The following is a 14,906-nucleotide window of genomic DNA, read 5'->3' on the forward strand; positions in this document are numbered from 1 at the left end:
ACCCCACCAAGAGAACTTTCAATATTTATTGAAAGTTTTTGTCCCGCCTAATCCCTACCCGCAACTTTAATAATAACATTGCCCCAATCAAATTTTTAAACACAATAAAAAAGATGGGAAAAAGGAAGGAAGAAACCCAGACTAAGAGTAATTTACTCATGTTACTTAATAAAGATATCGCTCTAATGCCCCATTATGGGGCGAATGCGATTAATTGATTTGACTTGACTTGAAGCCTTTATCATGATATCAGAACAGCAAGCAAACTCTGTCATTATAGTAACTACACGAACTAAAATGCCCACATATTACACCTAATTTGCATATTAATATAGAGTAACAAAACTTCGATTGCGGAGTTGTCTAGCTATTTCATAAAGTACAACCATAGAATTTTTGCTCAGACAACAGAATGACAACCAATAGAAAAACGCACCCTTATCACGTGACCAAATAGTTACCAGCTCACCTTGGCTGAATCATTGCTGAAATTAGATAGCTGCGTTAAATTCGTGGATGGAATCAGATCAGCCGCTGTTGTTATAAGAGTAGCTACGTAGTAAAACCACAAGGAGCTGTATAGCAAGTAGTAGTGTGTATTAGTTTGAATTATTCAGTTTATCATAGTTCGTATTTTCAAGTATAAGTAAAGCGACAACCTTTTCCGGTTCAAGGTCGTCAATCCTTTTTATTTTAAAAAAAGTAGGTAATGTATTCTCTTATTTAGTTGAGAGTTGAAAATACTTTACGTGTTTGTATTTAGGATTACATCTTCATGTATGGTTATTTGCCATCCTCGTTTCTACCCGTAATAGACTTTTTCAATTAGCAGTGAAGGTACGTGGCTCTGTTAGTGGATCGTTCTTCTCGGACTTTTGTACTCTTGTTAGTGTGATAGATTGTTGATCTCTACACATTTTATTAGTAAAATAAGTAAAATGCTGTCTTATGTTTTGTAGCAGGCTGACTTGCTGTCGCGGAGTGTGATTCATTTGAATTTTTCACAATTTTGGATCATATGTAATTTTTATTGAGACTGGTCGTGTTTGGTTTAGAACCAGTTTTTGAGACGACAAAGCTGCATAAACCCTGTAAAATTTAGTTGGTCACAATGATTTTCTAGCGAGGACCTACTCTTTTTGTGTCTAATAACGGACATAACTCATAAGCCTCACTACCAGGTCGTAATGGAATTGGTTGTTCGTTCAAAATTAGAATACCGCCACTCATTTAAAAGTCAGAGCAGTTGCAGCTGTTTTTTGGGTGTGTTGTGGACCGAAAATACCATCATTGTTCATCCTTTTTTCGATCCTCTCAATAAATTTCTTCGATCCTTTTATAAAGCATTCAGTACTGCATAACCTCTGCGTCATCTGGTTAGTTGGTTTTGTTCATAACTAGAAGCTTAATTACTTTGTTGAAATTTGGGGAACAAGTGAACCTATGAATATGTTTGCCACTGCTGTGCTATTCCAAACAACACAGCAGTGGCAGAGCTATTTTGAATAGTCTTGAGGTCAATGCAAAAAGACTGGTATCATTTACTAAAATGGTTGACTGTTGCAATTGTCTTTATTTGTTACTAGTGCAGTGCATGCATTGCCGATGATCAATAGTTGCGCTAGCCGTAGTTTAACTTTTAAAAATGCTACGAAGTGGCAATTAGTTGAGAATGGAATCTGAATTGCTTTAGCCAATGTCATATAACATGCTTCCTTTTTGCGGATGTTACTTGGTTATTACAGGTAGAGCAATTCTCGTTTATCCTTCATTTTTTATGTCATCAATTTGTGTCATCAAACACGCTCGCGGAAGCACCGCTATATATGTAGACAAGCAAGCGCCATTCTCGTTCACTTAGCTTTATTGGATGGTATTTTTGGTGTTGTATTTGGCACCTTAAAATATCCAGGATGACTTTCTCTGTTGCTGCGATTGGAGCGACCAATGATACCGCAAATGGCCGATATTTCAATTTTAAAATTATTAGCAGAAGTTTCGTATTTTCAACGATAAAGTTGTCTACAGAGATAGCGGACCACGATAATTCACAGTCCTGCACTCACAGAATCTTGTCACAAAAAAAAACAAAGAATAATAGGGTGCTGTGTTTTATTTAGTGGCTTGCTATGTATCAGTCAGTACCACATAATCTATGGAATAGTTCTATGTAAGCACAGAGTTGGTCAGTGATGTTCTTATCTGACTATCTCATATTAGTGATGAATAGCAAGCTGTCTGGTATCACCCAATCACCAGCTGATTCTGCTATCTAAAACTCACGAGCTTCCAGTCAAATGATTAGGCTTCTCAGCTTCCATTTATGTCATAGTCAAACTACTCAGCGTGAATCGGCATTTTTGATTTGCTTGTCATAATTTGTTTCTTATGGCCTTGGTCTGTTTTATATCACAATGCTAATAACATCAGCTCACAATACTTGGATCGTGATCGTATAATACAGCTCTATGGTTAGTGTTCATCCTAGAACTGTCTAGCCTTGACTGTACAGGCCAATGTTGCTCGCTAATGTTTTCTACGCATAGCTGCGATGGCATAGCTGCGATGGCATAGCTGCGATGGCTCTGGGCTAGGTAAACATTTGCTTCTGATAAGCCTAAGCTAACAGAAAGGCAGTAAATAGTCTTTTACTCATGACAATTAAATTGGTTCGTAACTCGTAACTGAAGAACAACTAGCATTAACAATAATAAACATAGTAAGTACGAAAATTTGAAGAACACCTTGGCATGTATCCTTGGCCTGTCTAGCAACAACCGCATCTACATGATGCCCCTTGCCAAGTGTTGGTGGTTCACAACCTACTGCCTACGTAGCCATGGCTCGATATAGTTGGCAACAACTTCTCTATATCCAACATAGTAATCTTATATACGACTCTTTGTTCTCTCGTGGCTATAACCTTGGGCTTTGTAGTGGTGAAGATTAACCAGTGAGGCAATCATAGTAGATATCCAGTCTCGTATTTGTATTTTTTGCTAGCTGCTATAGTGTACAACCAAGTAAGGCATACTTGTCGTCTTGACCACAACTGGCGGTGTAACGCAACTGTACTTCTCAGTCTACACTTGTTTACAGCTTTGTAGTCTGTGGTATCTATAATGCTTGGCTGTTATCACTCATGTTTCCTTAGGCTATTTTCCTTATGATTCAGCTGGATTGTTCTTGACCCCCATCATGAACTCTTCACATGGGTTTTTGTTTATCAACAACTAGCACTCAAAGTTAGAGATGCCAGTGTTTCGTCACACCGCCGTACATGATGGCAACCTCAAGGTTTAAAACATTTAAGATATTTCCCCAACAAATTAAGACAATTGTAGTAGTTATTTACTCTTTGTACGGGGCTAAACTAGTCAATACCAGTGGGATTGTGTTTTGGTTTCACCGCTGATAGCCTTCTCTCAGTAACCCCAGGGGTACTTGTACTCAATATAAATAATTGTATGGTAACCAGCTGATATGTTTGACTAGCGGCTTGCTAGTAGTGGTTAGCGCTTGCGTTTGCCTTGTGTCTAATCAATACCCGATACTATCCATTAGAGGACATTTGTTGCCTGTTGACTGAGTAGTGCTGAGTTCATCCATGTACGTATTACACCTGCATCTAGCCTCCTGTCATCATTTGTCTGTTTTCTTGTATTGTTTGATGGCACAATATCGTTTAAATACCAGTCACAGGCTATCTGTCAGTGTTTCTCACACTTATAGGATTTGAATCTAGAATAGGAAATTGTGAAGCCATTTTCATGCACGCCAGTAACATGAGCTATTTTAGTGCCTCCCTATGCTCCATAGGTTACGGTTGTGACAGGCGTGTATATGTCAACCTTATTGGAAAACTTGCCAAGTCACCCGCACGAGCCTGTTCTGCACACTGATTCAACCATCGTCGCTTACTATATGGTGTTAGTTGCTCCATACTCTACCGAATGTTTGAGGGGCACTGCTCGTTATGCCCTCTATCCCTGATTGTGGTTGATAAAACAGCTGGTTCGTGGGAATCGTCATGTGTACTTAGACCGTTGGTCCATTACTTGTCATGTTTGAATGATGGCTGGTCTGCCATCATCTTTGTGGTCTCTAAAGTATTGCAGTCTAGTTGCAGATGATATGAGTGGTTGCTAGGCAATTGAATATCTACAGTTATAATGTAGCGTCCCTGTCCTTCCCATACTTTTCAATATCGTCTCTTTGTTCGCAAATTTCAAACTTGCTTACCGTTATGATTTGTATTTCAGACAGCTGAGCAGCACCAAGAGGGCGTCTGGCCTGGTACGCTTATAGATAAGCAAAAGGTGAGGAGGGTTTCCTGTGCGAGACTGTTGCACAAATGGCACAGAATGATAAAAACACGGAGCAGGGTTGTTCTGCTGTTCCTCTCTGCTCAGGAGGCTGTGGATTCTTTGGTGGGTAGATAAGTCTCTTAATTCTGTAGCTTTCACTCGGATCTCTTCTATGTCGCTTATACTGTATTATCTCTTTAGCTCTCACTCTCGGAATGTTCTCTCAAGTCCCAAACAGGTGTACAATTCATCTCCTCTAGTAGTCTCCCATTTTGGCCGTTTTACTCTCCATCTTTTTCGCTTTGTCTGCATTGTATATATTTACTCTGAGATTATTTGACGTAGTTGTTTATTTGTCTTCATAGCCCCTAGGACACCTAGCTGATTGTTGCTACTTCAATCAGCTGATTCTCTTTGTTCTCTAATTTCTCTGCGCTCCTTAGCAATGACCTCATTCTAACTTGATCAAGTGGATAGTTTACTATATTCCAGCAGAATATGATAAGCTTGTCTTTACCTTTTCATGTGCACACCCGCTCATAAATCATCATCCATTTCTTGCAGGCAGTAGCCAGTTCGATGGCATGTGCTCTAAATGCTACAAAGAAGCCCTTAAAAGGAAACAGGCGCCACCTCCGGAAGCTACAGAGAGGACGAGCCCCACCACTCTATCGGCAGCAGTATTGACTGCTGCTGCTTCATCATATCTAAGCCGAATTGGTGAGTGTTGAACTTGCAGTGTCCTCTCCAAGCGGAGTTTAGCTTGCCTGAACACTCTCTAACCATCACGGCTAATCTTGTGGCTGTGTTGAATGATATTAAAGTGGCTACGTTGTGGCCCTTCATTACATATTCTGCGGGTTTTCAGAGACGGCAAGTCCAACTGTGCCAGTAGCCAAATCAGCACAGATTGATTTGGAGGCGTCAGCCGAAGCTGTTAAAGAAGAAACAGTTAATTTGCCTGCATCGCCGGCCAAGGCAGGTGAGAAGGTTACCACGGATGACTGGCCTTCTACTACTGCCTCCTCAGAAATCAAAACCAAAAAAAGGAATCGGTGTACCTCTTGTAAGAAAAAGGTTGGATTGACGGGTTGGTATCTTGCTCTAACGTCTTCATTTGCTTGTCTGGTTTCCCTTCCTTTTAGCTCTACCGAAGAGCTTGAAAATGTTCTCTTCACATAAGCTCTGTCCAGGGTGTATTTTCCAGACTAACTACTCAACTGGGCCCTCTATTGATTTATGTGTCTAAGCTACGTTGGTAATTGCTGCTGGTGTATTCCATCTAGTTAAACGATGTTAGTTTTTTCAACATTGTGGGCCTGTTATAATCTATCTTACACCTTTGGTCAAATACTGGGACTCGCTGTTAAATTATGTCTCACAAACTTCCTAAAACTGATTTCAGTCGATGAGTAATTTCGAATCTTCTAGTAGTTTCAAGCAACGCTGCACCCAGTGGTACCGCGATATAGCGATGGCGTTGCGTTATGACGTTACGTTACTCAACTAGTAGGGCTTGTACGAGCTATTAGCACTGGCCGAGCTAGGTCAACGGCTGTGAATCATGGCGATGGATTATTGAGGACAATCCTTTGTATGGAGAAGGTAGTATTGAACAGCTGTGCAGTGCAATGAATAGCCCCCTAGTAACTGCAATAATCAAGTATCACTCACTACTGCGTGTCATTCAGCCCTCTACAGTTGCTAGTGAACTTTGACATAGCCACTCCCCTGGATGAAGTTGCACGCTGCTCTAGCGGTGTTGCTCATTATGTAGCTTTGGTCATGGTATGATGATTAGTAAGGCATGCTTAGAGTATGGTCAATGGTTTGTGAGTGTTTGTGTACATGATCATATGGCTATGTGATCATATAGCTGGAAGGCACTGTTGTTTCTTGTACCTTATATTAGTTTTTCCAATTGAATATTAGTTAAATTAATTTTAGTTAATATTACTGCCAATAAACTAATACATACATATATATACACATGTATATTTGAAAAAAATATTAAGAAAAAAGTAAACTTTTAGTAATTGCGCTACAAATTTGTTTCGTATGGTGCACTAATCAGACGCAGTTGGACTAAAAAAATCTATATATGTATATACGTATATATCCGTGTATGTATATACATATAGGTAATCTCGAGCCCATATTAGAACAAGTCTTGTCTGTGCTTGACAAAAAATGATATGTCAGCATCCTTTCTACCTTTTTTACAGTGATTCTTTCAAAGAGCTTCGAAATTTGAATTAGAAAATTGGTGAAAAAGAACACTAAAGATATGCAATTGTCTAGAATTTGGTAGAACATGATATAGCAGTCTCTCATTTGACCTTTAAATCGGAGTATCTGGCATATTCGCTAAGAGTTACATATGGCTGCCACTTTGTAATATGCTGCTAAAATTATCTGAAATTGAATGTCAACATATCAGTTTTTTAACTGACCTTTTTGATATTTTGAAAGCGGTGTCTAACAAGATTACGATCATGGTAACATAACATTCTGTACAACCAATATGCTGGCTGTGCACATTCGCTTAGCCTGTCTTGACAAGCTGTTGTTTTTACGTAGTTGTCACCCCCTCCCCCCCCCCCCCCCCATTGAGCGGCGAGCAACAACAGCTTGTCACAAGACGTACTGCACCTGATGCATCAGCTGCACTTATAAGGAGTTGTTCTCTTCCGTCTACGCGGCTTGGCTGCGATGTTATTCCCGTCGCTCCATTGGTATTCATAATGGATTTCACGCAAAAATTCATGTCGAAAAATTAAGATAAGAACGTTTAACTGGCGACCCCTCTCTGCAGTAAACCTTATTAGAATTTGAGAACTTAGGCAACAACAGCGACTAAACATGTCGTTATTTGTGCGCTCGGTCAGTTTTATTTCTATTTTTGTATCAGTCAGTTTTATTTGTTCTTATGGATTTTTAAGTTTATTTTATTCTCAAGCTCTACTAAAGTTTATCACAGAAACTGGTCTTTGGTTAAACGTTGTAATCTCTTTTTTTCTACATAAATTTTTGCGTGAAATCCGTTATGATTACCAATGGAGCGACCGACATAACATCGCGGCCAAGCCGCGTAGACGGAAGAGAACAACTCCCTATAAGTGCAGCTGATGCATCAGCTGCAGTACGTCTTGTGACAAGCTGTTGTTGCTCGCCGCTCGACGAGGGGATAACTACGCAAAAACAACAGCTTGTCAAGACAGGCTAACATTCGCTGTGCGCATTCGAGTTGCTAGCTACATCGCTTGCCAGGGTACGCCACTATCAATCAGTTAGATCTCAGTTGTACAAGATGTTATAAAAGAACCTAATTTGTTCGATAACTGTCACTGCTGCTCCTTTGTTCGACTTGATTGCCAAGTATGGATAGGCTAGCTTAGAGTAAGGCAGTTGTTTGATCATTCGAGTGTCATGTCACGCCCTTGACATCTCACTCAGCTGACACTTGTCCCGACACTATCGTCCAGGGTGTTGTTTCTCTCCAGTCGTCGGTGTTGCGAGGTTCATAGGCCACAGAAGGTCATGTAAACTATAAATATTCACTTGTGTGTTGGTTCTTTTGTTATTTTTTTGGCGCAAACCTCTGGTATGTTTGTGAAAGGAATGAATGTAAGGAACAAAGGCTATAGGCCAACGACAGAAGCCTGGTAGCCATAGAATCCTCTTTAGCAATTTCTTGCACTCGCGTGATTAACTGGTCGATGCACAAGTTACATGTATGTACTCCGTGCCTCCCAAGCTCTGCCCTATATTTTATCGCTCTTAGCGATAAATTATGCCACTCCGCCTAGCTTTGCAGGCTGATAGCTTGTGCTATGAATACTGCGCACAGAGGTGTATTGTTATATTCAGTGTTAATTGGAGCATGGCAGCGTGTACTCAATATACTGGCTGCGCTGCCTTGGCCTTCATATGGTCTACAGGTTGTGCATTCTTAAGAATAGTTATGACTAGCCTGCCTTCCCAAAAAGGCCTGTGCACACTCTATCGCAGTATCTCGGCATTGATGATGCAATACTTGTATTAATAAAATCAACATTATTATAAATAATAAATAACAGATCACGATAATAATTAAATAAGAAATAAATAGATCACACTATTTGTGACAGCGAATTACCGAAATGGTTCACATTGTACAGGCTGTCGTTGATGCTCGGCCGACTATTGGGGAAGTTTGATAGCTGCAAACTTTCCTGACAGATCCCCATTGCTTCATTGATACCATCAGTCTACAGTGCATATTGTTGATGATGAATGCCGAAAGGACTGTGGCGATACAGGGTGAACTAGCTTTTAGGTGTATTGCCTAAGCGTTATTGAGTATTTCGTCTAGTCTGTAATAATTACTAGAGGCTAGGTTGTCTCCATCACTAGAAAGCTAAGCGAAAGAAATTTATGTGTGGTTAATTTGTTACAGGATTTGAGTGTCGATGCGGCGGGCTTTTCTGCAGCACACACAGGTATTCAGACAAGCATGATTGCCAGTTTGACTACAAGAAGCAGGGTGAGGAACTGATCAGAAAGAACAATCCCGTAGTTGTTGGCGAGAAATTGCACAAGATTTAGCTCGTCACAGATGGTGTTCACCGTCTATGCTTGCTAGCTTTGTGGCATTAAAATTAGGTAATATGGCAGAGCAGCGGAGGCTTTGTAAGTAGTGTTTGCAGAGAGGCCTCGTCTATCCCATTGCTGAACATTTCCGGAGAGCTCTCATTGCCCCTCCTTTCTTCCTCGTTGCGCCATTGCATTCATCAAACTTCTATATTTTTGTTGGTATTATTTTCAATTTATTAATCCTTGTAGGATTTTTCTGTGTAGCTGCAGTAGGGCTTTGCTACACCATACCCAGTTATATATTTCTAGTATTATTTGTGTCTATAGTTCTCAAATAGAGCGGGTGAGCTCATTTTTGTATTCTCGCGCTCTTCTAGGCCGATTTAGCATTCATTTTTGTATGAATTCACTTGTTTTGGCTAGGGAATCGGCTTCTCTTGTTGTCTAATCATAGAGTGCTATTGAAGTTCATTGAAATTACTGCAAACTAAATAATAACAATCCATTAAAATGCAATAGAACTTCTGCATGCTTTAATTTTAATAAGTGTCTATATAGGGCTTTGATAGATTCATCACCATGATGTAATTCTCATTGTGTCCAGGTAAAGAATTGTAAAATTGCTCAACACTTCGCAGCGATGTGATATCACATACAGCGATGTGATATCACATATGTCAGTACGGTTTTAGAAGAAGACCTTTGGTCATTTTAGAGTACATATCAATAATTCTCGAGTTAAATTGAGTGGCTGGAGTATGGTGTGATATAACTTACTCCAGTATGTTTTTATGAGTAGATGGCCTCAATGTCATTTTAGGGTGTAGGTAATACATTTACTTGAGTTATTTTTCAATTCAATTTGTTTAAAATTCCATAAACTGATTGATTGAAACAGAAAATTTGTGAGGGTTACCCTTGATTATCTAAGAATCCAGTTTATTGCAGCATATGGTTAGGTTTGGGGTGCCCATCTTTATGGAATCCCATTTAGGACTGCTTTGTAAGCTATGCTTGCACTGTTAGGCTCCTACATGTGGTCGCTTGGCTACTGCAGACCCATGTCTGGGCCTTTCGTCTGAAGCAGGAGTGCTTGGTCAGTGTCGGACCACCCAAATAAGCTTTGACAGTCTTGGTGGCATCGATCTAAATCCTTTAATTGAACGCCATGGTGCTCTATTTTTAACCCTTCCTCTATAACTGGCAATCAACTGGAAGTAGCATTCAAATAGAGGCTGGCGTTGTAATTTTTAATTGGCTCGCCAGAATTTTGGAAAGATGAATTTGCGCAAGATAATGTCGCCTATATTTTACCCTTTCTTTCAGGTGGAGCGATGTTGAACTTTTTGGATGTAATAAATATGCCAACTTTTCGAAGATCTATTAATAAATATGCATTGAAAAACTGGAAAATAGCTCTACAAGTTGATATCTATTGCTTGCAATTAACCTGCGATGGTATTATAGCCTGTGTCCTGCTTTGAAATTTGTTGGAGCATCTACAGATTTTATTTCATTATAAATTTGAAGACATTTGTTATATGTTACAATGGGGCATAAAAGCTCGTTCCACTCATTGATAAGTTTGCAGCCAAAACTATATGTGCAATAGAAGAGAAGTTACGAGTGTCGATCAACTGTATGATCAGATTACCACAATGATGCTATCAAATAATACGCTATAAATCTGCAAATTTATAAGTTGTATAATAATCTATCAAATGTTACAAATATATATTCATGAACAAATGAAAAAACCCAACCATAATTAATATTATATGCAGAAACAAAAGTTGACGTTTTTAAAACAAAAATATTTGCATCGTTTGCTTGTATAGCTGCGTTTAGCATGTCTTGACAAACTGTTGCTTTAGCAGAGTTGTCCCCCGTCGAGCGGGCGAGCAACACAACATTGTGTCGCTCGTTTGATGGAGGACAACTCCGCAAAAAACAGTTTGTCAAGACAGGCTAAGCTGCGTTGTGATGGTTGCTTTCGATGGAATGAACATCTTCTGATTGTCCTATACCTTACACATTGTTTTCTGAACTCAACTCTTCTACACTGCTGAAGAAGCAGTCGATATTGTTTACCAAACATTTTTTTGACAGAGCAAAACTTATTCGTTGCATTTAGCACAAATGCAACGTATAAAAGTTTTGCTTGCTAAACGTAACCTTTGGCCTAAAACTAGTCATTCATCTACCATTGTGAATGTAAACTTTTTTGTATACACGTTTTTCGAAGTATCAATAAAGACCATGTTAAACAGTTAAACAAGAAAGTACAGGTACTATTAGCCTGAGACAGTTATTAATTATTTCCATGGTGTTGCTTTCAAAGTTGAAACGAGGAAAAGCTTCAGAATCGAACAGCGAGAGAATTTATTGTTGTTGATGCAAAGGATTCATTATTAATACGATTTTTGGGAAACTTTCCTACTGATGATGTTATGGTTCATGAAGATCAAAGATTGTCAAAGTGGCGTTCAAATAGAGGCTGGTGCTGTATTTTTCAACCATTCTATCATAGTAGTAAACAAATAGAGGTGGTGTTCAATTAGAGGTGGTGTTCGATTAGAGGCTTTAAGGTATTTTAAGAAGCTCCATCGATATGAATAAATGTCCCAATTGTTTTTAGTCCTGGCAGATGCATGCCAACGCACACAGGTTGACTTTACATGTGATTATTGATTATGCAAAATGGCCTGCGCGCATCTACCAACCACCTATATTGAAGACAGCATTATGTCAGCTCCCATTTGCTTTATAACTGAAAATGCCATATATGTCTAAAGGTACTGCCATTTCTTGTGCGTTTTCCATGTGCAGAGATAACTCCAATGTTATGACCCAAATGTAATCCTCATGTGGCTTGATGTGCTTTTTGGTCACAGCTAGAGCAATTATGTTACCTACTAAGCATTCATAGATGTGTATTAGCTACTTTTCAGGGTTCTATTTCAGGTAACTTACTAAGGTTAAAAACTAAGCACTACAAGCCATGCTCTGCAACTATCGTGATAGGTTTTACTTAGGGCCTCGATGGCTTCTAAAACTAAAAGGAGTTATGTGCCCTCTACTATCTCTTGCACTAATGAAAGAGCACAATAACACTGCTTGAGCGAGGTATAGAATCTAGGGTAAACTAGTGGTTATAGCTTTTCATGACTTATTTAATCTGTGACTACTGTTACACATGCATTAAAAAATAAACAGAATGTAGTCATTATTTTGGTAATATATTAAATTTACCTGCTGAAAGAGTTGTCTTTCCAAAAAACAACAGTTGCCATGAGTGACCAACTCCTTATTAAAATCAGAATTGCAAATTACAGTTAGTGTAAGCCATGTATGGTCTGGCAAAATTGGACAATTGGTCAGTTTTCTAATGCCAAATTTTAATAACATTACAATTTTTATACAATTTTTGTGATAGTGATAGCTGGTTATTGTGAAATAATAGTGATTTATTTTCCAAAATTATTTTGCCTTTGTTGGCAGCATAGGCCAGCACATAATGAAATAAACAAAACACACCTTCATTGTTTCAGTTAAAAACCCAGCTTTGTATTTGAGCAGGGTCATTTACAAAAGTATATGAACATTAATTTCTACACGCAGAGAGCATTGAAGCATAAACCCACTTTTTGAATGCTTTTATTTTATAGTTGCCTTTATATAAATTTTATTGTTAACATCCCGTCGCAGCACAACATATCTTTTTATCATTAATATATATATATAAATCTCGGTGTTTGTCTGTTGTTCTCTGTCTAATTATAGCGATAAAGTTTTAGCAATAAAAAATCACCTTCCTACTGGATTTGAACTCGTGACATTCAAATCACAAGACTACTAACAAATCTGCGTAACCAGAAGGATAAGCAGTTCTTATCACACCCATCACTCTTACCATATACTGCATATCCTTCTCATGAATGCACACACGAAATGTGCACTTTTTATTATTAGTTAATACAATGTGCAGATTTCTCGGGTTACGATGCACCTGCTATACGATTCTTTTTTCGTCTTATCAAGTGGTACACAATGTTCTTTTTGTCCTCGCCATTCGAAGATGAAAATCTTTTCGACTTTTTTCTGTCATACGATGTTAATAAAAAGTTTCATCGAAATTAAAATTTGGTAGTCGATCTGCTGATTATGTTGAAATAACAAAGACGCCAATACACTATTAGTCAAAATCCCTCTTATAATGCCTGAAAGAGATACGACGCTCACTTGCTTTCTGTCTCAGTTCAGCATTTTTCTGTTAAATTCGTTATATTTTCCGCAATAAGTTATAGTGAGAACAAAACTGAAAGCAGATCGAGAATAAAACTTTAACCGATGACATAATTGAAGTTTAGTAAAAACTTAACTATAAGTATGTGTTTAGTAAGCTAAATTCATTTAAATTTAATTCAATGTTTATGTTATATGTCCGTCTCGAAGGTAAGTACTTCCTACAGTACGTACTGCATGTAGTACATTGTAATGTGACATTTCATTGCAAATCATAACTACTAAATACACTAAAGTTATTGTAGGTAACTATAGTTACTAACATTAACAAATTACTTTGTTACTAATTTTTATATGTTCACTATGGATATAAAATTTTGAGAGTTTTTTACCAGATGATGTTTGCAGTAAATAATTACTATTTATACCACTCTATACGTCTATACGACATTTTAGTCTTTTGATGCCACCACTATAGTGAATTAAAATCCTATAATGCATACCAAATCACTTTTCATTGTAATTGTAGAAAAACAGACTTTGTTTAGCCATTACTGGATAATTATTTCACATTTACATTTAAACACTTTTACAGTTGTTTTATTATTTTTCTCAATTTATTGTAGCTGCACAATACGCTTTTCTCATGATATAAGTTTGAATGCGAACTGTTGAATGCGAAATGGGCAGCTCGGGCCGGCCAGCCAGCTCGGGCCGGCCAGCCAGCCCGGGCCGGCCAGCCAGCCCGGGCCGGCCAACCAGCCCGGGCCGGCCAGCCAGCCCGGGTCGGCCAGCCAGCCCGGGCCGGCCAACCAGCCCGGGCAGCCAGCCCGGGCCGGCCAGCCAGCCCGGGCCGGCCAGCCAGCCCGGGCCGGCCAACCAGCCCGGGCCGGCCAGCCCGGGCAGCCAGCCCGGTCAGGCCAGCCAGCCTGGTCAGGCCAGCCAGCCCGGGCCGGCCAGCCAGCTCGGGCCGGCCAGCCCATTGGGTGCATGCACCCCCCTTCCTACTGCTATTTTCAATCAAATAGCCCATATGCAAATTTTCAATGCATGGTGCTATACTGCTTTCTTGACTACAATCCTCATTGATTGCAATTGTCCTTAATGCATGCGAAGGAGCATTCTTGAGTTTCTAGTCAGTGGGGTGTTCAAGAAGCGGGTTTTCAGGAACCAGACAGAGTTTTGAAACTAAATAATTTTATGTAACTAGCGAAAGGAATGGAGCGTAGGTGTGCGAGGTTTCGACGCAATCGGCCAAAAAATGTGAAAATACGCAGCGTTTACAGTCAAACAACCACACTCGCGCATGTTTGAGCACACGCACAATGACAACATGGGTTTATTAATAGAGATGGCAACTGAATACAGTGTAACTTAGTCCCTGATGGTAAATCGTTATTTGTTACAAAAATTATATTTTAGTTTCAACAATTGTAATTAATTATGAAGAAGCTCTGCAGCTGTTGTAAACACCATGTAACGTTAGTTACATAGTTGTACATTCAACTATGTAACTAACGTTAGGCTGAGCAAAGCTTTAGCATGTGAACTAGACAAGCCTTGCATGTATTATACATATGCGTATACACTTTGCAAAGCTAAGGTAATGGAGGCTAGCTGTCAATCGTTAAAACTCAGGATATTGACTAGGTCATCCAGAATGTTATAATCGTATACATTACTGTCTCACCAAGTGAGGCTTATTAGTAATTTATTGTTATTAACATCTGAGCCCTCTACTCTCTAAGGCCATACTACTAACGCCGTTACGTCTTCTAT

At 39.2% G+C, this 14,906-nt stretch overlaps 2 protein-coding genes across 4 annotated transcripts; both read left to right on the forward strand.

The window, feature by feature from the left end:
• Positions 1-477: 477 nt before the first annotated feature.
• Positions 478-9,234, forward strand: LOC137396391 (uncharacterized). Of its 3 annotated transcripts, none has more exons than XM_068082648.1 (5): positions 478-592; positions 4,263-4,430; positions 4,872-5,027; positions 5,176-5,397; positions 8,746-9,234. In XM_068082648.1, the coding sequence occupies exons 2-5, from the start codon at positions 4,355-4,357 to the stop codon at positions 8,892-8,894; spliced, it is 603 nt and encodes a 200-aa protein (XP_067938749.1). In that variant the 5' UTR covers positions 478-592; positions 4,263-4,354; the 3' UTR covers positions 8,895-9,234. The 3 variants fall into 3 exon arrangements, with proteins under 3 accessions (XP_067938749.1, XP_067938748.1, XP_067938750.1); XM_068082647.1 differs by having other exon boundaries at positions 495-702; XM_068082649.1 differs by lacking the exon at positions 478-592 and adding an exon at positions 3,590-3,609.
• A 4,575-nt stretch (positions 9,235-13,809) lies between these two features.
• Positions 13,810-14,232, forward strand: LOC137397180 (cuticle collagen 2-like). Its single transcript, XM_068083467.1, has one exon. The coding sequence runs from the start codon at positions 13,810-13,812 to the stop codon at positions 14,230-14,232; it is 423 nt and encodes a 140-aa protein (XP_067939568.1).
• Positions 14,233-14,906: the final 674 nt, after the last annotated feature.

The sequence above is a fragment of the Watersipora subatra genome, chromosome 5, assembly GCF_963576615.1.
Source record: "Watersipora subatra chromosome 5, tzWatSuba1.1, whole genome shotgun sequence".
Lineage (NCBI taxonomy): Eukaryota > Metazoa > Bryozoa > Gymnolaemata > Cheilostomatida > Watersiporidae > Watersipora > Watersipora subatra.